This window comes from Pseudorca crassidens, chromosome 21 (genome assembly GCF_039906515.1).
Source record: "Pseudorca crassidens isolate mPseCra1 chromosome 21, mPseCra1.hap1, whole genome shotgun sequence".
NCBI lineage: Eukaryota > Metazoa > Chordata > Mammalia > Artiodactyla > Delphinidae > Pseudorca > Pseudorca crassidens.
This window is the reverse complement of record NC_090316.1, coordinates 23,730,918-23,758,051: the sequence shown is the minus strand read 5'-3', so window position 1 is coordinate 23,758,051 and position 27,134 is coordinate 23,730,918. Positions and strand designations below refer to the sequence as shown.

General features: G+C 40.8%; 1 protein-coding gene across 4 annotated transcripts in view; it reads right to left on the bottom strand.

Moving 5' to 3' along the window:
- Positions 1-1,036: 1,036 nt before the first annotated feature.
- Positions 1,037-27,134, bottom strand: part of FAT1 (FAT atypical cadherin 1) — a 120,468-nt gene continuing 94,370 nt past the window's right edge. Inside the window, exons 11-29 of one of the 4 annotated variants that reach the window (XM_067721513.1) lie at positions 26,846-27,042; positions 24,197-24,350; positions 23,161-23,394; positions 21,693-22,082; positions 20,206-20,420; positions 19,809-19,946; positions 17,399-17,542; positions 16,671-16,868; positions 15,330-16,131; positions 15,053-15,184; positions 13,517-13,674; positions 12,423-12,885; positions 11,581-11,734; positions 11,338-11,448; positions 9,247-9,878; positions 8,405-8,542; positions 5,865-5,924; positions 3,477-3,512; positions 1,037-2,467 (exon numbers count right to left, since the gene is read on the bottom strand). In XM_067721513.1, the coding sequence (XP_067577614.1) occupies positions 1,839-2,467; positions 3,477-3,512; positions 5,865-5,924; positions 8,405-8,542; positions 9,247-9,878; positions 11,338-11,448; positions 11,581-11,734; positions 12,423-12,885; positions 13,517-13,674; positions 15,053-15,184; positions 15,330-16,131; positions 16,671-16,868; positions 17,399-17,542; positions 19,809-19,946; positions 20,206-20,420; positions 21,693-22,082; positions 23,161-23,394; positions 24,197-24,350; positions 26,846-27,042 (4,985 nt within the window). In that variant the 3' untranslated portion in view covers positions 1,037-1,838. Of the gene's footprint in view, positions 2,468-3,476; positions 3,513-5,864; positions 5,925-7,846; positions 7,888-8,404; positions 8,543-9,246; positions 9,879-11,337; positions 11,449-11,580; positions 11,735-12,422; positions 12,886-13,516; positions 13,675-15,052; positions 15,185-15,329; positions 16,132-16,670; positions 16,869-17,398; positions 17,543-19,808; positions 19,947-20,205; positions 20,421-21,692; positions 22,083-23,160; positions 23,395-24,196; positions 24,351-26,845; positions 27,043-27,134 lie in introns of those variants that run through there. The other 3 variants (XM_067721514.1, XM_067721515.1, XM_067721516.1) reach the window with 3 other exon arrangements.

Here is a 27,134-nt window from a genome sequence, read left to right as displayed (position 1 = left end):
TAATAAAATAGTCACAAATTCTAAAAAATAAGTAAAAGAAAAATTAAGGCAATTAAGAAAATGAGAACATTACAAAGTAAATGGAAATAAACATCACATGTTACTTAGCTCTGTGGTGAATGTTCACATCATCAAAACAATGAAAACACTATGTGTGAATTAAACCAAAAAGGAAGGTGTAACTAAGGCGAGGATAACAAGAGCAATGGAGGTTTACAGGCTACATGATCTGCAATTCCCAAAATTAGTGACTCAAGAAGTGACAATACATACACTTAAAAATTTGAAAGGAAAAATGAGAAAACAGCTTAAAGGGTTGTAAGTGGTTATAGCAGAGTGCCTGAGTTTGCTGGTTTTGGTTATACGTATTTTAGCTCTCTTTGATGTTTAAACTCTGTATATATATCGTTTAATAAAATAACAAAGGCATTTTACCTAAAGGGAAACTGTGTCTTTGCAAAGTTCTAAGAACGCTTGATTCTGTATAATTCGTATCACAGTGGCTGGCACATGGTCTGTACTGAACATATATTTGTGGGACGGAGAGATGATTTTGACTATAAATACACATGGAAGATGGCTTCTGAGTTTCACGTTAAATCCTATAGAAGTATGATGTGTTCTTTGACAACAGAAAGATAAAATACTTCATAAAATGCTTTGTTTTTGATATAAATCATAGGATAAAACCATAATGCGTTTCAATTATGGCCAAGAAATAGCAATAAAATAAAAAATGCATAAGAGAAGTTTTCTTGACGTTTTAGTTAGAAAATACTTATTACATAAGAGTGCCGTTTGCCTCTATACCTATAGTTTTGAGCAGTAGCACGTAGCTATATACTGCCACCTAGTGGCAACATCTGTAAGTACAGTCTGGTTTTGGCAACTGCAAAGAAACTCTTCGTATTTAAGCCAAAAAAAGCTATATCCATCCTTCTATCCATCCGTCCGTCCAGCCCTTCTTTCTCAATTCATTAACTGAATCCTGAACAGGAGTATAAATACGGAGGAATAACAGGCAGTAAAGCTAAAGTATTTTATTAATAATTTATTGTCAGTAAGAAAGACTGGCTAATGGTAGTTTTCAGTAAAAACCTTTACAAGACCATTGCATCACAAATATACAGACACTATAAAAACTGTGTCATGGTGGTTTTGGTTCTAAACAGTCTGCAGAAGGTCCCCATTACACTTTCCAATAATGAAAAATCTTTATAATTCTAAAATACAGCAACCCATTTAAGACATGTCCATGTATGGGATCTGTCCTCATCCTATGTACAGATAGAAATGAATGACTATACCTAAATGTATTAACGAAACGTCATACTTCAGTTGAAAAGGATACAGAGTGAAACCCTGGTTATATTAAAAAATCAGGGTGCTAGGTAATGACACTAACACCACCAAAATTCGGTCAAAAACAAATGCACAAAGTATCTTGAAATTCTAGTTAAAACTAAAAAAAATCAAATCTGTACATAAAATTTACAAAAAAAGACAGGAAAATTAAAATAATCAAATCTATATAAATACATGAATCATGCTAACAAGATAGTAGGACTGATTTTCATTTTATTATTTTAACACAGACAAATGTAAATACAAAAAAGATGCTCAGAAATGGCACAGCCGACGTAAACCTCACCCAAAGACAGAAGGTTAGGACGCTGGAAATGGCTAACAGGTCACAAGGTGCGGGATTCAGTGCAGCCATGCCCGTTTCAGCTCACCGAAAAAAGCACTTAAGCACTGCTGCAAAGATCAATGCAGGAGATCACTGACAGAATCTCTAGGTTCATTATGGTTCAGGCACTTTGCGGGGAGTCTGAGTGTCAGACCTCCGTATGCTGTTGAGAATCGAGTGGAGGGATCGTCACCTCTTCGAAGTGGCCATCATCTCCACTCTCGTAGTCACTCATCATGACCTCAGACTCGACTTCACAGCATGCAGACACGTCAGAGCAGGAAGCTGTGGAGGCGTACATGGACACGGGTATGTTCTCTACAGTGGAGGCTTCAAAGCTCCTTTGATACCCTGGAGGGTAAGGGGCGTAGGGTTCTCTGCGAGCACTGTTCTCACCAGGGCCTGCTTTCTGAGGTTCAGACATATCGGTAGGATAGAAATTGGGCAGATACTGATTCAAGTTGAACCTCTGCCGGCTTCTCGATGAAGAGCCCAGGCTCCCTGCAGCGGGCATGTCTCTGGGAGGGTGTATGGATTCAAACTGGTCACTGAATTCTGGAGGTAAGGGTGGCAGCTCGTCAGGCACGGGGAAGTCCTCTGGCGGGGGTGGAAAGTCACTCTCAATGTCGTAGCCTCCAGGGTAATAGTCTGTATCGATGGCGTTTGGATCTGCTGAGTACAGGGGCGTCTGCTCATCAATCACCTCATAATTGGGGAACTCTTGTATATCTGGCAGAGGAACACTTGGCATCCAATCTGATGTATCCCAGTGATACCCTTGGTAGAAAAGAAAACAGACTTCAACGTGTTTTCCTCCCAAGAGTGCGTACCACGGAAAAAGGGCTCAGTGTATGCAACACACACAGGTGCAAAGGCATTCCCACACACAGAGGATCAACATTCTGGAAACCCTTGGTCTCTGCTTTGAAGACGTCCTCCCATCCCGAACCACTTTTGAGAACCTCTATGAATTAGGCTCTGGCTCCTAAAATGTGGACTTACAGTTTTATGTAAGCACCTAACACTCAAGTGTTAGGTGCTTACATAAAGAAATGGAAGTTTTAACAGGAGCAGTATGCTAGCATCTAGATACATGCACTTTTCTTCAAATGATTCCAATCATCCTTTCAGCTTTCCTCTTGTAATTTAGAACCCACTGCTCTTTAGAAAGAAGAGTATTAGTTCAGTCTTAGGACATTGGTAAAGAAATTTTGTCCTTTCAGAAAGAAGTCTCTATTTAGTAAAATATTAAATGTCACTTGATCTGCACTACTTGTCGTTAAAAAAAAAACAGTAATTAATGTGAGTCTTTAAATAAAAGCAATCTTTAGCATGCTAAAATTTAAAAAATAAATTTCCTTTATAACATTACAAGTTTAATACTAAAAATTGTACTACTTTTCATTAGCCCTAAGAAAAACAATGAACTGTATTAATACAGTGACATATCAAAGCATGCCTCCAAATCAAAAATGCAATTAAACATTGAAAACTGTAACGCAATCTTTGATAAACTACAATTTTTGTTACTTTAGAAAGGACTAAGGATCATTTTCAACTATATATTATAAAAGTATAATTATTTAAAAAAACCCTCCCCCCACCCCGGGATTTTTGAAACCCTTTGGCAGACGGGCGAAGGTGAGGCAGTCGCGTTTAGAATGCAGGGCACGAACAACTATGCACTAGTTACTGCGCAAACACATGAAGCAAGTCAGCACTGGGTCGAACCTCCGCCAATTTGTTTTAGTGAATTATCAGTGAACAACTGGCATGCATAAGTCACCTCTTGATTTGCTGAGGTCAGGAGCAGCAAAAGACTCTTTTGGTTGCAGAGTAGAGAGAAAAGAAAACATTTGTAATTAAAAGAGAAGGACGGCTGAAAAGGCAATAAAGATAAGTACATAACACAATATAAACTGTTTATAAAGGCCCAGCCAGCCATGTACTATGCCTCTAAGCCATTATCTATGAAAATTCCAAATGGTGAGAAATTTGTGTAGCACAAGTAAAATGGGACGTGGGAGTGCAGGGAAAAGATGAGTGATGATGAAGTAGGGACTGTGCCTGGAAACTCAGGATTTTACTTTCTTTCCCTTGTTTCTGGCAAGCTAATCCTGAAAACACAAAATTTTGTTAGGAGTAACTGAAAGTCTATAGGCTCTAATAAAATGTAAACTGGTACGGAATTTAAATGACACCCTCATGTTACTGAGAAATATTATGAAAGGCTCGGTCACATCAGGTCCCTTAGGTGATAACCCAAATACAAAAGCCACAGTGACACAAGAGGCACATACTTTCCAGCACAGCAAGGCCTGCACATGGCCATTAAATTCAGAGAAACCATGAATGCACTTAGACACTTATGAACAGCCAAGAGAAAATCTCTCCAAACCTTGCCCAGTTTGAATACGATTTTATACCTACGTTGTCCACCTTTCCTTGGAGACACCATTAGCTGCCTGTAGCCCAGAGCCCACCCATCCACTTGCGCTTTCAGGGTCCTCGTTTTGCATGTGGAACTCCAGCATGGAGCAGAGACAGTCAGTGTGAATCACATGACCCTGGGCAGGTTGCTTACCCTGGCTAAGCTTAAGGCTCTTATCTTTGAAATGGGGGTGGAAATCCCTTAGTTATTTGGAGGATTAAATCAGATAATGTAGGTCAAGCACTAACTGTTGGCGACCATCATGATTCTTATTATTGTGGAAGTAAGAACCATGGTGATTAGTGACTTTCTCAACAAGGCCAATGCCTTCTGTGCATTCAATGATGTTCTTGAAAATCCTTGTGATAAAATAATTTGGAACAAAGAAGATTTGATGGTTCTCTTCTAGGAATTTAAATCAAAAACTGTGGTGATTCTAAAACATGAATAAGCCAGTATTTAGCTAACTGTATCTATAGAATTATTCTAAAAAGCCTGCTAAAAATGTGGTAGTTTCTTTTTAAAAAGAGGATTGACAATTTTTGTTACTAAATAGGCACTCAATAATTCTTAAATTTAAACTAGCTTTCAATTTTAAACTCAATTAATATTTAATATGCCGAAAATATTTTTCAATGAAAGAGACTGCAATGAAAGAACCACTCAAATTTTGCTTCTTTAAACTCTGTCAGTATTTAAAATATTAGAATTTCATCACGGGAAAACTAAAATTCAGTCGACAAAATATAGATCACCTTCTGACTCACTAAGCAAAGACATGGTACTTCTTAGGAAAGTAAGTGTAAGGCTCATTGGTAACTGTAATTAGTAAACACGGAAACCTCACCCCTGCCCCATCCCATCAAACTTGGCCTGAAACCATCCTTCTCGCACCTAAATCTTGGTGACACATATGTCCTAGCAAAAAGGATCCCCTAAGCTTTATGTACTCTTGGTGGTCTACGCCAGTAGTTCTGAAAGTGCGATCCTTAGGCCAGTAACACCAGAATTAACTGGGGGCTGGTTGGGAATGCAAATTCTCAGGGCCCCATCCAGACCTCCTCAATCCTTGAAACCTTGGTGCTGGGGCCTAACAATTAGGGTGTTCACAAGCTCTACGGTCATCTGACTTACAGTTTGAAAGTGCCTGTGCAGTCTGCATGTGATTACTTCAATTTCAGTGTATAATAAAGGGCTAATTTAATTTAAGGCAGGTATTTCCTATAATTTTGACCAGATATACCTTCCTATTCAATGATTTCCACTCAACCAAATATAAAAATATACCTTATCATGTTCTATAATTTTCCTTGACCATACCTCAGGGAAAATCCAAAAAGGAAGAGTCAGTTACAGTTAATTATAAAAGCTGTGTGTTATTTAGTTTTACTCCTATTCATATGAAGATAATTTTTTATATTAAAATTTTTTTAGATAGAATTACTTCTAACTTCTTACTATTGTGCCATGTAAAGGCAGCTGTCAAGACCCTATAGGTGACTTCTGGCATCTGTGTAAATTCACTGTGAACGGCAAAAAGTAACAAAGACTACAGACACACATATATAACAATATTTTGCAATGTATCTGGATTATTAATGTACACGCCTGCACAAAATAAAAGTATTCAGCCTCCTCAGAACCATAACATAAGGACTTCGTACAACACTACAGTAGGCAAAAGCACACAACTCCAGGGACAGTCACTGTGAACACAAACACAGAGCACAGGCATGACTATACCTTCTTTAGTCACCGTGTCAACTACAGCATTGACATGGTGTATTACAGTCACTATGGAAGCTTGTAAAAAGGTACAAAAGGAGTAAATTAGGAAAATCTTCAGTTAGTCAGGAGACAGTGCATTAAACAGCATTTCTTTATATTATATAACTTCTACCTCATAGTTTTAAAAATGTGACTACTTTAACATAGCTATGTAATTATGTATGACCCTTGCACTCTCTTCCTTATATGTCTCAGAGATTTTTCTAATCAAGCTATATATTTGTATTATTAATCAAAGGAACAGAGTAACCACATGATACTGTAATTTAGGAAAAAAATTTTTAGCCATAAATTTGTGTCACAATGACAATTATGAATCAAGTCATGACAAAACAATCCTTATTTTAACATCCCATGGGCAAAAGATTTCATATTCAAAGAGTCAAATACTTGCTAAGCCAATTTTCTGGGACCATTTAATAAACTCATTCTTCCCAGGAAAAAAAATTAAGAGCTATATAATAAGGTAAACTATGCAACATAAAAATAAAAATGGCTTTGTCGCTGTTCTATGTACTCCCACCCCAATTTTCTTGTCTTTCTGCAGATGAGTTAACAGCTGGTGAGCTAACATCCAGCAGAGAAATGCAGACTGTCTGCCTGGCTGTTTCCTGTGTAAATTCCCTTTCATTTGTTTTCCCTTTCATTTGTTTTAAAGCATCTATGCCAAAATAAATAAGTATGCATGTAATAGGCAGAAGGATGGCCCTCAAAGATGTACACAACCTAATCCTGGGAACCTGTGAATATGTCACTATCCTCGGCAAAAGGGACTTTGCTAATATGATTAGGTTAAAGGTCCTGAGATGAAGGGATTTTCCGCTATTATCTGTGCAGGCCCAATGTAATCACAAGGGTTCTTAAACGGGGAGCAACTTTCCCAGCCTTGGCTGGAGGGAGCTGTGACTAGAGCAGAACGGCCAGGAGGTGCACTGTTGCTGTCTTTGAGGGATGGAAGAGTAAGCCATGAGCCAAGGAGCGGGGCAGCCTCTAGAAGCTGGAAAAGGTACAGGAAAGGGATTCTCCCCTGGAGTCTCCAGAAACAACCTTACTGACATCTTAAATTTAGCCTCCTGAGACAAGCATCAAATTTCTAAACTACAGAACTGTCACAAATTTATCTTGTCTCAAGCCACTATGTAATCTATTATAACAGCCTTAGAAAACTAAAAAATATAATTTAAATACTCTCTTAATACAGACTTTATGACTGATAATGATTAAAATTATGATAAAGATTAAAATACAGACACTCCTGGAAAATGTATTTTTTCTCACATTGTATTATCTGGCAATTAATTTTCTTAACTAATTTGACCATAGCTTATTAAAGCTATTTAAGAGTATTACGAATGATGTTTCAGTGAAAAAAACTAGGAAAAGAAAGAAAATGCTGACAAAATTCTGAGGTTTACGAAGAGCATTTAAGGACAAAGATATAAATTATTACATAAATCAGCAACTCTAATGTTTTAGAATTAAACCTACTGAAAGAAAGAATTCTACTTTGTTGTTGGTTTAATAAGCAGTTATGTCCATATACTTCATCACTAGATAATAAACACAGGTGTACCTTGATATCATACAAAACATGCTTAAAGTGATTCAGGAATGAATGGCTCGTACTTATGGGCATCCTTAGTTTAGAAAGGTCTCTTCAGTGTATTATGGGCTATTTACTCTGGATTCACAAACAATTCAGTTTACACATGGCATTTTTATGCAAAAAAATTACTAATTCTGACATTCAAAAATTTCCATTAAAAACTCACTTTTTTGTATTTCTGAATATTGACAGTTTTCTCTACTGGTATGTGCTAATATGGTAAAGCTGGTTATCAATGCGGTTTACCCTCAGATAAACAAAACTGGCATCAATGATCCCACCGTCAAACCTTCTTCATTAGAAATATAATCAAACTTACTAGCAATCTCTTAAAGTGTGCTCTCAGTCAGTATGCTCTGATCCAAATGGGAGCTGAGGCCGCAGGGGAGTTGGGGGAAGAGACAAATAAAACCTTGTAATACCACAGGTGCCGCTGAGGTTGCATGTTTCAGACTATGGCTTCTCCTCTTAGGGCTGTGAGGGTGTAAGTGTGTGTGCGTGGGGTATGCTCAAGGAAGTTGTTACAAGGGTTTTTTAAAAATCCACGTAACTTCTATAATATTCACTGTTGTGGAAAAAAGGTCAAAGTGAAATTAACCAATCAGACAGACATTACCTTTCAATTAATTATATTTTCTTCCTTATTACTGACCAGTTGCTACAGTTCCAATACCTAAGCAGTAAGAACATTTTAAACATTTTCCCTAGTTGGAAGTTCATGCAAGGCTGTCCAAGGTATTGTCTAACTGTGGTCCGAAGTGAAACGTGAAGACCGTGTGAAACCAAACCAGGGGCACCGGGCGCGTCTACCTGACTGCGCTGCATCACGTGCGCAGGGCTGTGGACAGCCAGCAGGGGACCAGGGCATTTCAGGTGTGCGTTTACTCACCGTTGTCGTCACACGGCTCCGACTGGAAGGAGCTCAGGGACTGCACTTCACACAGGCTCTCCCGGGCACTGTACGGCTGAGAAGGCTTTTCCTCCAGTGGCTTTTTGGAGAGACAAGGATCAAGATCCACTACTTTAGCTAAAAGGAGGAGATGACAGACAAATCAGTTACACTCTATGAAGGCAGAGACTCTGTTTTCTTCCCTGCTGTATCTTGACGCAGGGCAAGCGTGACCCACAGACTGCCTGGCTTTTGCTTAGTGAAAGAACATCAAAAGAAAAAAACCAGAAACACCTGAAAAACAAAACCAAAAACCTACAAATATGGCTTGCAGACTCACACAGAATAGAAATTCGCAATAAACCTGCCTGTGGACACCATTAGACAACCTGGGGAATTAATTTGAAAATGGTACCTATAGCTTTTTTCAAAGCATCAAATATATGTCAGGCCACTTAAATACCGTCACTTTCTCTGGGCACGTTAGGAAAAAAATCCTATTACGCAAATGCCCTCCCAACTGTTTTGTCATAAAAGTCCCTCCACATTATAGTTGAGAACCCACATCAATTACAAAGATAAAATGATCTTTCCAGATTAACTGGAACATGACTGGATTCAATTCCTTAATTAAAATAACATCGCAGCCACAGTGCTCAGCCAGGGCTGGGGCATCAGGAAAAGCTTTCCAGTCGTCCCAGAGCTCTACAGGGTCTGAGCACATTCACCACTCACAAAGACTCCGCAGTTTGATCTGAACCACCAGAAGCTCTGGCAGAACTTGTCACCTCACTGTCCATTGCTCAGCGACATTGTATCAAGATTTAGAAAGTTGTTCTTACTATCATAGTCGAAGTCCCAGTTCGGCTTCTGGATTGAGTCACTGTCAGAAGGGGAGTTTGAAGGAGGCGGCGGAGGCAGGTTTGGGGCCACGCTGCAGACGGCCACGGCCTTCCGGTGTCCGTGCACAGACTCGGGGTTAAAGGTGCTGAATTCGGGGTGCTCGGGTATAGCCGATCCTTCGAAGGAGTTTCGGTCAAGGTTGTTTCTAGAGTCGCTTGGAATGCTTGGAGTGTAGGAGATAGGACGGACAGGCACCTGGGGTGGTACGTCGGAGTACATGTTCTTATTTAGCTTTGAGTCAAAATACGGTCTTTGCAAGAAAGCTGCGCTGGGTCCCAAGTGTTTGTCCTCAGCTTTGGGCTGGTGTTTCTTCTTTCGACTAATCATCTTGCGGCAGAAGATGAACAGCAGCACCAGTAGAAAGATGCCCGTTATGAAAACCACGATGCCGATACCCTCAGCCAGGCCGATGTCCCAGGGGGTCGACACGTATTGGTTTGGGGTGACGTCCTCACAGTGTCTTCCTCTGTACTCACGGCTGCAGTTACAGTGGTAGGAGCCGTGTGTGTTCTCGCAAAGGGCTCCATTTCGGCAGGGGTTGCCAGCACATTCGTCAATGTCACTCTGACACCTGCCAAGACAGCCCAGATTGAGGAGAGAGGCCTTTGCAACATGAGCCAGAACGTGCCAGGCCTATGACTCTTCGAGACTAACGGCTAAGTCCTCCTGAATAAGATCCACCCAAAAATACACTACTGACAACAATAACTACACAAAAGACCTTCCGTGGAGTAATGAATCATTTGATTCCATACTCTGTACATTCGGGAGATAAACATTATGCCAAGTCAATCTTTAACTGCCAGTTTTCTAAGGATTCAACAGATTACTAAATCAAACTCATAGGCTAAACCTCAGTTTGTCTTGATTTCTGATCCAGAAATTTAGAATGTGCATGATAAATGTACTTCAAGAGACTAGGTTAAATTTCTCAGAAAATGTTCCTGTTTGGAAAAATGACAGTTCCATAAAGCATGTAAAAAGGCTAGAAAACTCTGTCTTCCGTTTTTATATGCTTCTCCCTGTTGAAAATCTCCCTCAGACCCTCACCCTTACGGACTCATCCGCATGCGATCCCCTCACCCCCGCCGCCCAGCCTCCCGCCTTCCCAAATGGGCATATTTTGCACCTGCGCAGATCCACCTGCCACTTGGAACCCTTCCTCCTTTAACAAAATGTATCTGCTTAACATCCCCTACACTCACCTAGCATTACAATTTTGATTACTGAGACATTTTTGTTAAATACATTGAGTATTGTCTAGAATTAAAGTAGACTCACAAATGAAAACCATGTGACTGATGACAAACTTCAAGACCACAATCACTACTAGAGCAAAACCTTATGTGAATCTCTGCAGGCAGGTCGCGCTTCAAGCCTTCTAACAAGACTGATATGACGGTGAAGGCTTTTCTAGATGTACAGCACTAGGCACTTACAAGTAACAAGCACCGAGTAAGACTTCACCTATTTGGTTTAAAAACTAAGGTGAAATGGCATCTGGAACTAAAAGCCACTTCTTTCAAGGTCAACAACAGGCACCTTAGTGCCTCATTTTCTTCACCTGGAAAATAATTATCACCTCTCAGGATTATGGAAGGCTCACAGAAGATACTGAGAGAGTGGAAAAAGATTTTAGATGCTACATAAATGATGAAAAATGTCATCACTCTCACAGACAGGTAACAACTCCTTGGGAGTCTGCTTTAAAAAACACAATCTTATTCATTCCTTTAACAGTTACTTCCTGCAAGCACCCATACATTCTTTGTTCATAAATAATGTTTTTAAAGTATACAAGCATTATATATTGAAAGCATATAATATTTCAAGCACTATAATATTACATTCATTTGGCTCAGTATTTTTTTATTTTAAAGAATGAAAAGATAAATTATGCAAGGAGCCATTATGAGCTCGGAATTCCAATCCTGAAGCAACACAGTCCAAATTAATGAAGTTTTGTTGCATCTGCTGATCACTGTGAAACTATAGAGGTGCAGATACAAATCTTGAAAGAAGCCAGTTACCTTTCTCCCCTAAAACCCGAGTCACACTGACAGACAGCACCATCCAAACTGTCAAAACATGTTCCACCATTTTTACAGGGTTCATCTTTGCAGTAGGGACTAAGCTGGCACCTAAAGAACAGGGAAAAAATAAACATAAACCGAATACTTAAATGGTAACAAGTGAATGTATTTTACAAACATGATGACATTAGAAACGCTAATGTTAAAATTAACTATGAAAGCTAAGAAAACTCTACATACCTCTGACCGGTATATAATCCTCTACATTGACAAAGGAAGTCTCCATTGTCCACAATGCAGGTGCCACCGTACAGGCAGGGGTTGGAGGAACACGGATTGATGCCCACCTCACAATAGGTCCCTATGTACAAGGCACTGCATTTGCAGTAATAACCTATATCAGCAAAAGGAAACAAAAAGTCCTATCATTCAGTAGCTCAAAAAATAAGTCTCAGTATATTCGTTTTTACTTTTAAGTTTAGGTGAAGATTTAGCTCTCCAAGACCTGTAAAAAACCTAGTAAAATTCCCATTCCCTCGGAGTAAAAAGTTGTCTAGTGCTGGTATCACCAAAACACAAAGAACTGAAGAGAAAACTCATAACCAGCTCTAGTTCACCATAATTTACGAGGGGTCCAAGGCCTTCTGGAAAACCACTTCTACTCCCACCTAGAGCGAGCAAGGCCAGCAGTCCCCTTGCTGGGCCACTGGATAAAAGGAGGCCTCAAGAAGAGCTACGTGGAACCAGTTCTAACCCCCAGGTCAGTGTCCGTGTGGCCGGAGAGGAGTTCAGGGTCAGCTGTGGCTTCCTGTGGCTGCTGGTGCAGAATGAGACGTGTTTGGAAACACGAAGCAGCGCGGCCACAGCTCAGCGGGAGAGAAACTGTCCCCTCCAGCCGCTGCTGGGATGCATTCAAAATCTCACTCCGCTAGAGCATCATGTATGCTACTCAGATCCCATGCTGGCTGCAGGATCTGACAAAACTGATTGAATAAAAAGAGGAAGAGCAGAAATACAGGGGGAACTTCCCCTCAAGCGCATATGCGTGTAACGTTTAAAGAAGGCTCACGTGTGAAGCTTACCTCCAGTGGGTGAGGGGTGGCAGGCGCCTCCGTTCTGGCATGGGCTGCTCGAGCAGTCTTCCGTAGCTGTTAACAAGCACCCAGGAGACACGTCCACCGATTCTTCAATGTGTGCGTAGCTCCTTGGTTTGTTATTTAAAGGGAGTTCCTGCCCATTCAGATAAATGGAGTCCATACAACCCCTGAAACCACTGCCGATCTGGGGGCTTCTTCCATGCCGTGAGCCCTGCTGACGGATGTGGCCACCAAAAAACACATGGCTATCCAGGTTGAGGGTTTTCAGTGTCCCCGGGGCTGTGCCTGATGCCGTGTGGACTTGGTCTAGAACCAACCTGGCATAGTTTCCATTCACTTCAAGAGACACCGCGTGCCACAGCCCATCGTTGACCTGGATGCTCTGGACAGAGACGATGCCTGGGCCGCTTCCACAGTCGAATTTGTACTGCAGCCTTCCGTTGTGGATCTATGACAGAAACAATCACTGTTCACGTTACTCTCATGGAGTCTTCATGCACAGTCTCAGATCATGTTTGGTGACGGAAGGAAGAAAGTAAGCCCTCGCGTTTAAGTACTACAGAACACACGCTCATTCATCGTACAGATAATAAAAATGGACCTTTCAGGGATATCAAATTTCAACCGCGTATCCTAAAGGCATCGTGTAATAATGAACTGTACCAAACAACAACCAAAAATAGCATCAGGTTTTATCAGAAGTCAAAAATGAATCATGCTAAAAAAAAAAAAAGTAGGCAAGCTAATTATCACTTCAAGCATATGTATGACCTTTCTATAAACTCCCTATAATATTACTAAGGTGTAATATCACTTAGAGTTTGAATGTTAACAGTCACAGGTACCTAAAAATGTTTGTAAAAAACAGAAGTAAATGTCTATGTCACCGCAGAGCAAAAAGAGCTTTTCATTCTACAAAACTTATGTGTAAGTATCGATGAACCATTTAAATGAATAACTCAACCATTTCATTTTGCTTATCTTATTCTTTTAAAAAAATGGACCATCTGAACATAATATGGAATTTATATTTTTAAAGTCTCCCACAATCTGAGGTACAAATATGCAAAAACGCTCACCTCCAAGATGCTGTAGTCAGTCCCGCGAGCGTACATGACAACCGCGTGGGTAGAGTATGTTCGCAGCCTCATGGTCAGTTTCATCTCTAACTTGTTTTCATTTTCCATTAGACGATATTTCACAAAGCTGTTTCCAGTAAATGTTACGGATGAACTCCCTGTGAATCACAAAGAGGAAAAAATAAATCAGAATCAAGTTTAAATATTTTTATAAGTATGTCCCCACACTCCCGCCCTGACTAATTCAAGTTTTGGATCTATGATTATAACATTATAAAATGCAATTCAATGGGACATGTCTACTTGTTTAATAAACAGCACAGCATAACTGGATTTCTATTTGGAGAGAATAAGTCAGACTACTGTATCACAGAGAAATGAATTCTAAGATAATAAAAGACCTAAATATGAAATGTCCATTATAAAATTATTAGAAAGCAGTTTAGGAAAATACATAGCCTGAAGGTGGTTTGGGAAACCTTTTCAAGCAAGACATAAAACAATTCCCATTCTACAAAAATGATGAAAATAATATCAATCCAGAGATGAAAATTGTTTTGTAAAATTATGCAGAAGTGACAAAATAAAAATTAGACAAATCAAAAGATCAATAACATACAGACAGCGTTTTGCAGATGTTTTCTGATCAAAATACACAAAGAGCTCCAGAGCTCCAGACATTAAAGATAAGAAACAGACAAATAATCCAGATAATCACGCACGTAATAGGAACGGGCCAGTCACAGAAGAGGAAGCGCTAACAGGCAATGAACAAATGAAAAGACTGCTTTCACAAGTAGCCAGAGAAATGGCAATTAAAATAATTAGATACCATTTCATGCTTATTAGATGGGGGGATTTGTTTTTTAATTGAAAGCCTTCAATATTAGCAAAAGAACGGGGAATGAGACCTTCACACATGACTGGAAGAAACAGGCACTGGCACAACTTTCGGGAAACTAACATAATGGGTATACCTAAAAATTAAAAGTGTAGTTCACCTTTGACACAGGTAAGTCCCAGTTTTACAATCTACTGTACAGAAATGAAAGCACCAATATGTCAGGATACGCGTTTAAGGATTCTTCTTGTAACACAGGAGAACATAAACTGAATCTCTACACGTAAGCACCATGCTGCATAAATGATGGTACAGCCGTGCTACAAAATGCTGTACAACTATTAACAGGCACTAGGACTTGGCAAGACGCTCATCACAGAGGAAAAGAGGACTGTGTTAGATGCAACGACTCCTCAGTTTCTTCAAAAAAAAAGATGTGAAAGGAAAAGGAAAATAAATCTGTACGTATGGGACTGTACGTTCATATGAGCTCTGATGAGAGAGGAAGAGCATCCAACTATGAACTCAGGAGGAGTTCAAGAGGAAGGAAAAGCTACTACTTGATTCGCCTCTATGTCTGACCTGTTATAATAAACATACTTTACAATACTTTTCAACTCCAACAAAGAAGAAAATAAGAAACTCTGAAAGTTACTTTTTTAAATACAAGTACTCTTAATTATTGAACCTCTCACCTGGGCACTGGCCAAACTTGCCACCTGGACAGACGCAGCTGTATGTCTCCTCTCTGGGATCAGTGACACATTCAGATCCTTCAGGGCACGGACTGTCTTCACATCCATGATGGACAAGTGGGCATTTTCCCCCTTTGTTTAAAAAAAAAAAAAAAAAAGGGCAGGGGGGAAAGCTAATTAATAGGAATTTCAAGAGAACGATCTTTAACGTATAGCCTTCAAAGGTCGTACATGAAATGACCTGCACTGCCTACTTCCACGTGCGTATGTGTGTTACCTGTGCAGAGACACACAGCTGTCCTACGGTGGCGCGGGGTCACAAAGCTCAGTCTGGCCGTGCTATGCGTTGACATCGCACTTTCATCCACGGACACCTTTTCATCGCAGAATCTCCAGGGGCAATCCAGCCCTGCACAGAGCTTCTGGAACACATCCAATATCCTCACACCACTGATCTCCTCAATATCCGTCACGGAAGAATTAATCTTGTGCAGAAGTTGTTTTGGTGAGACCTGGGCGCTACCTGATCTCTCTACAAAAAGCAAGATGTCCAGGTGCGGATGAGGCTCCGAGGGCTGCAAGCTAACGATCTGAATGTCACTCCTCCTCACACCCAGGATGTTCCGCAAAGCTCGCTGGAAGTTGCGCCAATAGTCCCCAACGAACTCTTCCGGGGTGAGGTTGGCAAAGCGGACGGCCACGGTCTGGTTCAACATCTCCTGCGTCACTTGTCTGATGTGCACCGTGACATCAGCCGCGGTGGTAAATTTCCCATCCGTTACGCTGACGTTGAGGAGGTACTGCCCTACGTCCAGCTTCTTGTGGGCTATCAGCTTGCCCCCCGTGCTGGAGACAGAGAAGAGGCTGCCCATTTGGGGATCGAGGCTGTAGGTTAACGTGTCATACACGTCTTGGTCCGTCGCGTGGATCTTCCCGATGACACCACCTGAGTACTCCTCTCCAAAAGCAGTAATGAAAATCTCTAGCGGCAAAATTGCAGGAGGATAGATGCTCTCTTCAATGACTCTAATGTCAATGTATGTCAAAGATGACAACTGAGGCTTTCCGTTATCTGCCACCTACGAGAAAAGGGAAAAAAAAAAAATCACCTTCATCTATGTCGTCGTTTACAACTTAATAAAAATATATTTACATTGTTCAAGTTCTAAAATATTACCGATTGTTAGATATTAGTTCTCCACATGAGAAGTATTATCAAGGCACAGGATAAATACTTCTTTCTAGCCCTTTCACTAATTTACGTTGAAATTTAGCTCTACCAACGTCTATGACAAAGTAACCAAATGAATAAACAAGCCCCCACGAAGTGCCATGGGATAAAAATGAAATAAAAATTAAATAAATAATTTAAATAAATAAATTAAATAAAATAAATAAATAAAATAAATTAGATAAATAAAATAATAAATTAAATAAAATTTATTTAATAAATTAAATAAATAAAATTAAAAAAATAAATAATAAAAATGAAATAAAAATTCTAATTCAGTTTTGTCTTCTCATGCAATGTAAGCTGTTTACACAGGACAAGATAACCACCAAAGCAGCTCTTCTCCATATGAGTCCACAACAAAATCAGAAAGACAGACTTCAATACCTTAATGTGCAGTAAGTAATGATCGTTCACTTTCCTATTTATGGCAGCTGCCGTCAGGAGGGCTCCCTGCTGGTTGACTTCAAATGCCCCCTCCTTGTTTCCACTCACAATGCTGAAGAAGAAGGGAGGGCCATTGTGGGAGGAGTCCCTGTCTGTCACTGCCAGCTGCAGCACGCTGAACCCCACGGGCTTATTTTCCTGCAAGAGTAAGAGAACCACACAACTTTCAACAAAACCCCGTATCATATGCATGTTTTCTATAATATGAAATTTACAGAAAAGAGAGACACTGCCGCTCCATTTGGAAGGAGGAGAGAGGAGGGGTGGTGGTGATGGGAAGGAGGGGGCTGGAGGGGAGGGGGCACGTGAGGAGAAAGGTGTGGGGGGAGTGAGGGAGGGGTGCCGGGATGGGTGAGGGAGGGGAGGCGTTTGGAGGAGGAGTGGCAGGGAGGAGGGAGGGTAAGGGGCAAGGAGGCAACGCAAGGGCAGAAGGTAAGGTTAACAATCAAGCTAGCGAGAATATCTTAAAAATCAAAGCACAGGAAGAGATGACAGCATCTTGGAAATGCTCATCTTTTAGTATTGGTGGAGACCCCTGTAATGTCACTGTTCCCATTTTTCTCAAAAGTAGTCTTTGGAAAAGGAAGATATTTCAAACGAATCACTGAGGCCAAAAAAGAGCTTATTTCAACAGGGGTGCGTTCAGTGAGGCTTGGGCCCAGGATCACCTGGATGATCAGGCTGTAGTTTCCCCTGGAGAAGACGGGAGCGTTGTCGTTGACATCAGACACGTCTATGTTCACAGTGGTCGTGGTGACTCTGGGTGGACTGCCGTTGTCCGAGGCCTGCACGGTGAGCGTGTAACCCGAAATCTTTTCGGGGAAAAGATAAAGAGAATCATGTCCATTTCCACAAGGCCCAAGCGCAGGGTTCAGCCTGAAGCGTACTTCTGATTACTGGAGGGGCGGATCCGAGGGCCTGCCATTCCCCGTGTCCTGCAGGCGGGCAATTCCCTAGCTTACAAATAACTGATCTGAAAAATGTAATGTATCTGCTCGACAGAAAACGTTACTAATAGGGATGAGAATCTCCAACGCTTCTCAGAAACGTACTTGTTCCATTAAACTGTTCTAACTTTGAAAACCTGCAGATCTATTAACAGAAATTAAGACAGAAAAGTAATACAAATGATGAGAGAAAACATCACATATGTTGAAGGCTGTTGCTTTACTAGTGGCGGGGAAGGCAACTTTCCCTCCGGCCCCAGTGTGACTCTGAGCCAGAAGCAGGCAGACAGCAAGCTGCCTCCCACCCTCGAGGGCGGCAGACAGCAAGCTGCCTCCCACCCTCGAGGGCTCACTCGTTCTCAACACTCCGCTCACCCTCCCCGCATCCATGTCACTCTTGGATTGTAGTCAACTGTCTAAATCTCCCAAGATCCTCGCTTTGGGAACTTCCTACAAAAGAAGGTGAGTTAAGTGAGGTGGCCTCTCTTCCAGGACAGTTTCTTTAAAGCTCTCTCTTCCAGAATGAGCAGTTAAGAGGCCAAGAAGCTGGCTAACCCCAGAGGACGTGCTGCAGAATGTCAGTCCTGAAAGACGCTCCAACAAAAAGAGGACAACGTAGCTTGGGAGACTCCCTTTTGCCATCTCCCAATGGACATGAGTACACTAAAGGATCTGAGAAGTGTTTCAGTCAAAAATACTAAGTTTTGTTCTGCCCAGCAGTACTGCAATCCTAAGCATAACAGTCATGCTTCCTAAACTCTGGGAAAGTCCCCGCTCAAAATAACAGGTCAGAAAAGGAATTAAAGAATGGACTTTGATGAAATATCTCAGCACTGTCTCCCCAAATTCCTCTAATCTTGGATTTACCCACTACTCTTCTGAAATTGCAGTCTTTATTATCATCGATGCCCTTCCAATTCCCCAAACCAAGGCTCTTTCACTTCTCCTTCACTTCATTACCTCTGAGGCAGCTCCCCTCCTGTCTGTGAGAGCACATGACTAAGTGGATGGATGGATGGATGGATGGATGGACGGATGGATGGACAAAGGGAGGGAGGGCTTGCCTCTCTCCTTATTCACTCACTTTTATCTCAATACCTCAGATCACTTCCATAATCATCTTCAGAGGCATGTACCATAGCTGTATTTCCAGCTTTCAAGTCTCTTAAGTTTGACTAAAATCTCTAAATGCTGGCTGAATAATTTTACTTGAATACGCCACTTTCCTCTACAAATCAGCATCTTGAAAAATCACGTTCAAGCACCTCTCCCAGTGCTGAGTTTACGCCCTGTGACCTCCTACTCGCCTTTAATGGCACCACCCAGTCACAGCAAGACTGAAATGCATCGAGTCCTCTGCCACCTCTGCTTTCTCTGGAGGGCCATAGCTGAGCTCCGTGGACCTAATTTTTCCTCTACAAAGTTTCTGCACTTGTCTTGTCATTGCTACTCTCCCAGTTTGGGCTCTTGCTGTTTCATAACTGATGAACTGTCACTGTCCCTCCCACCTCTGGGATAACACTTAGACCTGCTGTAGGACTGGTCTTCAGCAACCACCTCCTGTGCTGTTACACCTGGGCTCACAGCATCGGTAACCACCTAATGCCTGCAGTGCCAGCCTGGTTTTGTCTGTGGCCTGTCATTTGTTCCTAAAACTCTTCATCTATCTCTCCTCCCTCACCTGTTTGTACGATCGCTCTACTCCAACACAACTGAACAGAATCACCTAAAGACACCCACATCTCTTCCTTCCTCCATCCTTGTTCCCCCGGTTCCTCACAGGGAATTCCCTCCTCTCAACACTATGTTTTCCTGAATCTCTGCTATTATTTAAAACCCAGCTTCTAGCTCCATGAAGCGTCTCAAAACACTGGTGCCAACAGTAACTTGGTCCTGAATACAAACTCTTATTATCCAACCTTCACATTACTATGAAACACATCACATATTCTGGAGATCTTCATACTACAACTGCTTTTCAAGTATTTATATCTTGCTTGTCACTTACTGAGAACAAGGCTGGTTCTACCCTTTTAACACTTCCCAAACTGTCGGCAGAGGCGAACACAAGGCACTTCCATCTACTGATCTGACAATCTGTAAACAATCTACGTCAGATTTTTCCACTTACTGTTTCCCGGTCTAGAAGTTTGGTCACTTTCACTTCTCCCCTGGCAGGGTCGATTGTAAATGGACTTCCCTGATTGCCGTCTATAATTGAATAGCAGATGTGGCTGTTTGAAGGTCCATCGGCATCATCTGCCATAACCTAGAAAAATCACACTCCGGTTTAGGAGACAGATGAGGGAGGGACAGAAGTCGACTAAGCAAATTTCTGATATCAACAGCCAGTTTGTGTTAAGGCAATCACTTATAATAGAGTCAGTAACTAAAGAGGCTAGCAAAAGACATTTCCCTATCTTCAAATTATCAATATTTTCAAGTAAGGCCACTACAAAAACTGGATCAATCTCACTAAAAATTCTTGCACAGACCCAGAAGAAGGCTGTAGGGGAAGAGGTACGCACTGTAATGACAGACTGTTCAAGAACAGCATCTTCACTGATCACTGCCGTGTAGGTGTCTTGGCTGAACACTGGGGTGTTGTCATTGATGTCTGTTACGTTGATGTTCACAGTTGCAACATCACTCAGTGAAGGTGTGCCCCCATCAGTGGCTTCTACCGTCAGGTAATACTCATGAGAGCTTTCATAGTCCAGATTCTCAATGATAAATATGGCCCCTGAACAGAAAATCAAAATTACTTTCCAGTGCTTTAAAATGCCACCACATTCTCCTCCTATGACTAAAATTTTCAGTTCAGTAGTTTACTTACCATTTATGTATGGGTTCTAATTTCTTAATTCAACAATTAAAACATGAATTTGCCCATCCTTGGAACCTTATTTATTTCTCTTAATTACTTTCCTGATACTCTTTGTGATATGTGAATTGCTTTCCTAGTCAGTATTCCTTATGTCTCCCTGCTATAAAAATGATAACATTTCTTATCTCTTTTCAATGATAGTTTACTACAGACTTTAATGAAATAGAAAATACAAAAATTCTGTTCTTTGGCTTTTCGTTTCCTTTTCCTTCTCATACTTTTTCTTTTACAGAAATGTACATCCTTTTAAAAAATCTCCAGAATGACTATTTATATCCCGTCATTTTTTAAAAATCCCTTTTTGATTTAGTAATTCCTTTAACGTCTTTCCTTTTAACTTCCTTATAGTCTACCCTACGTAAAGAGCCCTAAAAATAACAATTTTATGATATGTGCTAAAAATACATTTTAAAACAGCATCATCACACACGTACCCTTCAGTTGAAAGCCACATACAATTAAATACAGTTGGAATGGAGCAATTTTTTACAGAGCAATTTACTTACACCTATTTTAGATGACAGATTAACAAGACTACAAAAAGTATTTATGCAGCCAGAGTCAATAGCGCCAATGACTTCTGACCTTGTTGGCGGTCACTCAGTAAGTGACTCGGTCCAAGTACTTCGACGGTTGTCTATAATTAGCATAATGAAGAGATCAATTTAATGAATTATCAGATGTCCCCTACTGAAACTAAGATCAAAGAGGTCGAAACTGCTGTTTCACCTGGGAAGCTACTTCACATGAGATCCACGTGGGCCATAAAAAGGAGTCGTTCTGCAAAATCTTCTACCATCTTCAATTCTTTACCTTTACTGATTTATGACACCTTATATTTTTACTAAATTACTAGAGTATGATGCTTTAATTTTCTATTTAAAGTTAATTTGCTTATAGTTATAATGGATAAGCCAGAAATGTATTTTATTATGTAGAACTATAGTTTAAAGTCTTCTAAACCACTCTGAATCCCACTTATGATAACAACACAAAGAAAACTTGGGTCTTCTCTTTTAGAGTATCTATTGACAATGTATGACCTGTTTTTGTACCAGGTGAAGTGCTGAGCAATCTAGCCGTTTTTTGCAGAATAAAGGGCTTCCTCTCGTTTGCATGGTAGGTTACCTGTTTTAGAATCTATGCTGAATTTCCCATGTTCGTTTCCACTTATTATCGAGTAGGTGATTTCTGCATTTGCTTCAATATCCCTACTTGCTGCATACACTTGAAGAACTTCTGTTCCAATGAGAACATCCTCAGACACTGTGGCACCATATTCACGGTATTCAAACACGGGTGGGTTGTCATTTATATCCAAAACGGATACAACAACAGTGCCGGTAGCTGTCAACCTTCTTGGCAAACCATGATCTACAGCTTTCAAAGTTAGAGTGTATACTGCCTGTAGTTCTCTATCCAAAGGCTTTTCTAACTGAATGATTCCAGATAATTCATTAATGGAGAACTGTCCATCAGCAGAGTTAATCAGTGAGTAGGATACCTTCCGATTTAGTCCTGTCAAGACATGACATCACGTCAGAATGTTTTATTTCAAGAAACGTAAACAAATTATTTTTTTTTAAATCCAGCATACATATGAAAAAGGGAAAATGCCAATATACATTATTTTAAAATTCTTATGACTATGATCTTAAAAATGTAAACTTTAAAATGAGCAATTTGTTGAGTTAAAACAAATATAATTTCATAGTCATCTGGCTTTTTCAGACTACGTTATACAGGAACTTATGCTCTAACAGCCAGCAGATCTTTAAAAATCAAGCCTATTTGTTATTTAGCTTCAGTAACAAAAATTTATTTGAAAAGTAACATTTTTGGTATTCTTCTGATTCTTCAGTGTTAGAATGACTGAAGAAGTTATTTTTATTCTCTGCTATCAAAATGCTATGAATATATACCTTAGAGTCTTATTTTCTCTATAAAAAATTGGAAAGGTCTGTAAAACTATAACAATATATCGTTTTCTTCTGTTATGTTCCTATGATACTAAATCTCTTTGTCACTAATGCTTTATTCACAAAAAATAACACTTCACTAATTAATTCAATGGGACATAAAGATCAGTTTATCTCATCACTAAGCAGAATTTTAGGGGTACCACAGATACTTTACAATAGTAAGTTCACTGGGCACAATTTTGAGACTTCAAATATTCATTAAAAATGAGTTCATTGGGCTTCCCTGGTGGCGCGGTGGTTGAGAGTCCGCCTGCCAATGCAGGGGACATGGGTTCGTGCCCCGGTCTGGGAGGATCCCACATGCCGCGGAGTGGCTGGGCCCGTGAGCCATGGCCGCTGGGCCTGCGCTCCGCAACGGGAGAGGCCACATCAGTGAGAGGCCCGCGTATCGCCAAAAAAAAAAAAAAAAAAAAAAAAGAGTTTATTATTCTGAAGATTTCATTCCATTTTTAATGCTAACACGATTTTTAACGGTAGCATGACAATGGTGAGTTATTCAACATGCATGAGGTAGGGGTCATCAGAGGGGCTGAATGTGGAACAGTGCTCTAAAATAGGCTCCTCCTCAGGTAACAGTGCATAGTTTGAAGGCAAAAGCATCACTTGGGCGATACCTGCATCCACATCCGTGGCCTGTACCCTTGTCAGGAGCGTGCCAGGCTCTGTGTTTTCAAACACAGTGATGGTGTAAGGATCGGCAGAGAATTCGGGGGCGTTATCATTCACATCCTCTAACGTGAGCACAATATCAGCTTGACAGAATCTTCCCCCTCCATCCGTGGCCTTGACCAGCAGATTATAGGTTGCCTGGTCCTCGCGGTCAAGGGGGGCTAATGTTTTCAGTTCACCTAAAAACAAAAATAAATGGGCTCACTTGAAATTTAAGATGTGACTGCAAGAGCACATCTTTCTTCCCCTTTTCTCTTACATTGAGAAAATCTGAATAACAGCCTTCCTCTGGAGAACAATTTTATTAGTGACAGAGTCAGCAGCTGTGGGAGCCCTCAGAGCTGGAGGGTTTCAAACCCTGCCAGGTGCTAGCTCTAAGCCTTAAAGCTCTCCAGGTCAGGACCTCTCGTATTATATACGATGCCCAAAAGCAAAAGAGCTGCCAATTTACCAAATTGAAAACATTTTTAAATTGACTCAAAAATTAGATTCACATGTTTATCATTAATTTGGGGGGAGCTTAATAGGAAACTGTTAATTGACCCCCAATTTTAACAAAATACAAATTGAAAGAGAAAGTCCTAGAGGTTTAAAGTAAAACACCACTCATCATTTTAATGAATACACTAAATTATAAATTTATGGTCACAAATTCAAGCAAACAAACTATATGTAAAATGGATAAAGCAGAAAGTTTGAGATATACTTTAACTTCTGAGTTTTTTTTTTTTAAAAAAGGTGATATAAAAAAACATAAATTTTAAATCCTCGGTTCAAGTAGGTGATTGTTGCTGTTTTTTATCTCACCCCAAATTTTACACATTGAATTGCTGTTTGCATTTCTAAAAGATGCCATTTTTGTAGGAGGAGAGTAAATTTTACAAGAACAAACTGTCATTTCAAATTTTCCGTGTGATCCAAAACCACCCACGCGTGACTTTGCTGGAACACAATTAGTTTTGCCCCAAACTCTACCTTTACCTGTGTCTGGATTTAGTTTGAATTTTTCTGCACCTGGACCAAATAATGTGTAAGTAATTTCGGCATTGGAACGGATATCTGCATCTGTAGCAGAGACCTGCATGATCAATTTCCCAGGAAAGGCATCTTCTGGAATCGTGTCGGAATATAAAGTCTACAAAGATTTTAAACAATACTGTTAACATAAAACATTAAAAGGTAACATGACTGCCAAGGGAGTAACAGAAATCATTTACCTTTGGTCACAGAACACATGGGAAATGACTAAAACTAAAATCCAAGGAGCTTTCAAAACTATTTTTCTTACAAAACATTTAAAACAGAGATGATTCATATAACAGTTAACAACCCCATATGCTGAAAGAGTCTGACCTGACATTTAACCTACAGAATTCTGAATACTTTGCCTTTGATTTGGTTTCATATTTAATTTAATTTAAATTCTTATGAGAAAATACACATAACACTCCATTTTTACCTAAAAATTAGAGAGAATACAAGCCTGATACATTACGTCTAATTTCCAACACAGGAATTTATTGTTTGCAATCACTGTTAAAACACCACCAAGTAACTGCATTTGGGAGAGAAGTGAGCCTCATGACACGGGAGAAAACAAAGGTTATCCAAGGCCTCCTGGGAGGGGGGCAAGTGATGCTCAGGCCAGGGCTCTCTTCTGCCCTGCTCCACCCCGTCTCTCTTCAAATCTGACCTGATTCTCAAACACAGTGAACGGTTGTTTTCCAGTTCCAAATATTTAGAAATCCATGTCGTACACCAAAACATAAGACAAACAGATAAGACGTTGTTAAATATATTTTCTTAATATGAGCTCAATTTTAGGTGAACTATGACGCATGAAACAGGATATTTTGTAATACTGATGATTCCGAATGATCTAGTGTCCTAATTAATACCAAAGGTGAAAGGAAAAGTGTTGAAAAACAGCAAAACACACACATTTAGTTTCTATAAGATACATACACACGCACGCACACACAGAATCCTCCTTCCATAAACCACTGTCACCAAAACCATGGATTGGAATGAACTCCTCACCCCTCAGAAGTCCCGCTCTCCCCCCAGCTGAATTATTCGTATCCATTTCCCGGAGAGCTCTGCCCCTCTGCCCGTCCAGCTACACACAGCTCATGCCCACTGCGGCGCTCTCCACCTCCCCGCCCCCTTCCAAGTCACCTGCTCCCTGACCCAGCCTTCCCTTTACCTACCACACTCTTCTTCCTACTTTTTACTCCCAACTTTCGTCACTGGCCAGATCTATCTCCTTGTTAACACCCTTTAATCTCCTGAAACCAGGCGTCCACCCACATCACTGCACTGGGACCACCATCTCCAAGCCAGTCACAGAACCCAATGGTCTGTTTCACTCAGTCCGCTTTTTATCTCTGTCACACCTCTGCTGGCCATCCCGCCTCCTAAAAGTTCTCCCCTCCTTTGCTCTCAACTACACTGTGCTGGTATCTGCGCTCTCTTCCTTCCGCCTTCTTTCTCTCTAGGGGGATACCTGTCTCTACTCTTTCCCTCCTTGCTATTATCCTCTAAAGCGAATGCAGTCAGCAGTTATCCACCCAAGCTGCCAAGTTCACACACCCATCCTCCATCTCGCTAACTCTAAATGACTATAAAAACACATTCAACTGAACGTCCCGTGATCTTAAACTGAACAAATCTAAAGTGGAATTCAGCATGCTTCCTCTAAAACCAATTCCCGCTCCAGGCTCATCTGTGGTCTTTCTCCCAAACACTCCTGTAGGAAACCTAAAATCAACCTTGACTTAATTAACATGCTTGTCGCGATGTCACGGCCAGGCAGGACCAAGTGCCACTGCTTTTCCCGTCACAGCATCTTTCATCCTTCCGTTCCCTGTGCCTCAGTCCACTGCCTGTTATCCCCACTTTCACACTTCCTCAGCTAAATGGAAACAATGCTACCAGACTCAGCTTTTCTCAGGAACTCCTGGAGTACGCCATCTCCACCTTTCACGTAAGGAAGGATTCGTGGAGTCCCAGCTCCCTGGAACGCCCTCCATAGCCCCTCTCACCCAGTTTACCCTCCGGCCCCAATGCCCTTCCGTTTCCACTCTTGGTGATCTCATCACCACCTCCCAAAGGCTGAGCTTTTCCTCATCCTCCAGTTCCGGGGACAACTCCCGCCCTCACTGAGCAACCTCAGGTGGCGCAGCTCTTCCTTGGTGTGCATTTTGTCCTCATGTTAAACGGTGGGCTCCACAGGGGCAGAAGCCACACGCTTCACCTCTGGGTTCCTCTAGCGTGTACAAGAGCAAGGGCCCAAAATACGGTCTCTTGGTGCAGAACAGAGCTACCTCACCCCCAAATGAAGGGAATCTTTTCATGAAAACGTAACAGAGCAACGCTTATATACAACTGTAATCCTGTCAGCAATTCACAGTATTTTGAACTAGGTTTTTAAGCTATTTAGCACCCCCCAAAAGTAGTTCTGAAGCTAATGCAACTCTTGCCCCATTTAACCCTCACCTCGACTTAAACATTAAGAGATTACAACATGAAACACATTTGAACTACTCTACAGCACCACGTGACAGTCCTTCTGAAAGGTTTAAGAAAGAAATCTGAATTCATAATATATAGACTTAAAGAGCATCCTACCTTTTCACAAATGGGACTGTTGTCATTTGCATCAAGGACTTTGACTTCAACTATAGCTTTTGATGAGAAGGTCCCATCAGTTGCTGTGATAGTCAGAAGATAATTGTCCCTTTTTTCCCTATCTAGAGGTTTCTTCACATAGACCTTCCATTCATTCTGTATATTTTCAATAGCAAACTGCCCCAAAGGATCCCCTCCTATTAAATCAATGGAAGGAGATGACAGTCAAATTTGTTGAAATAATAAAAGGAATAACAGGAGAAATAAATTGTACAAAAGATATATAATA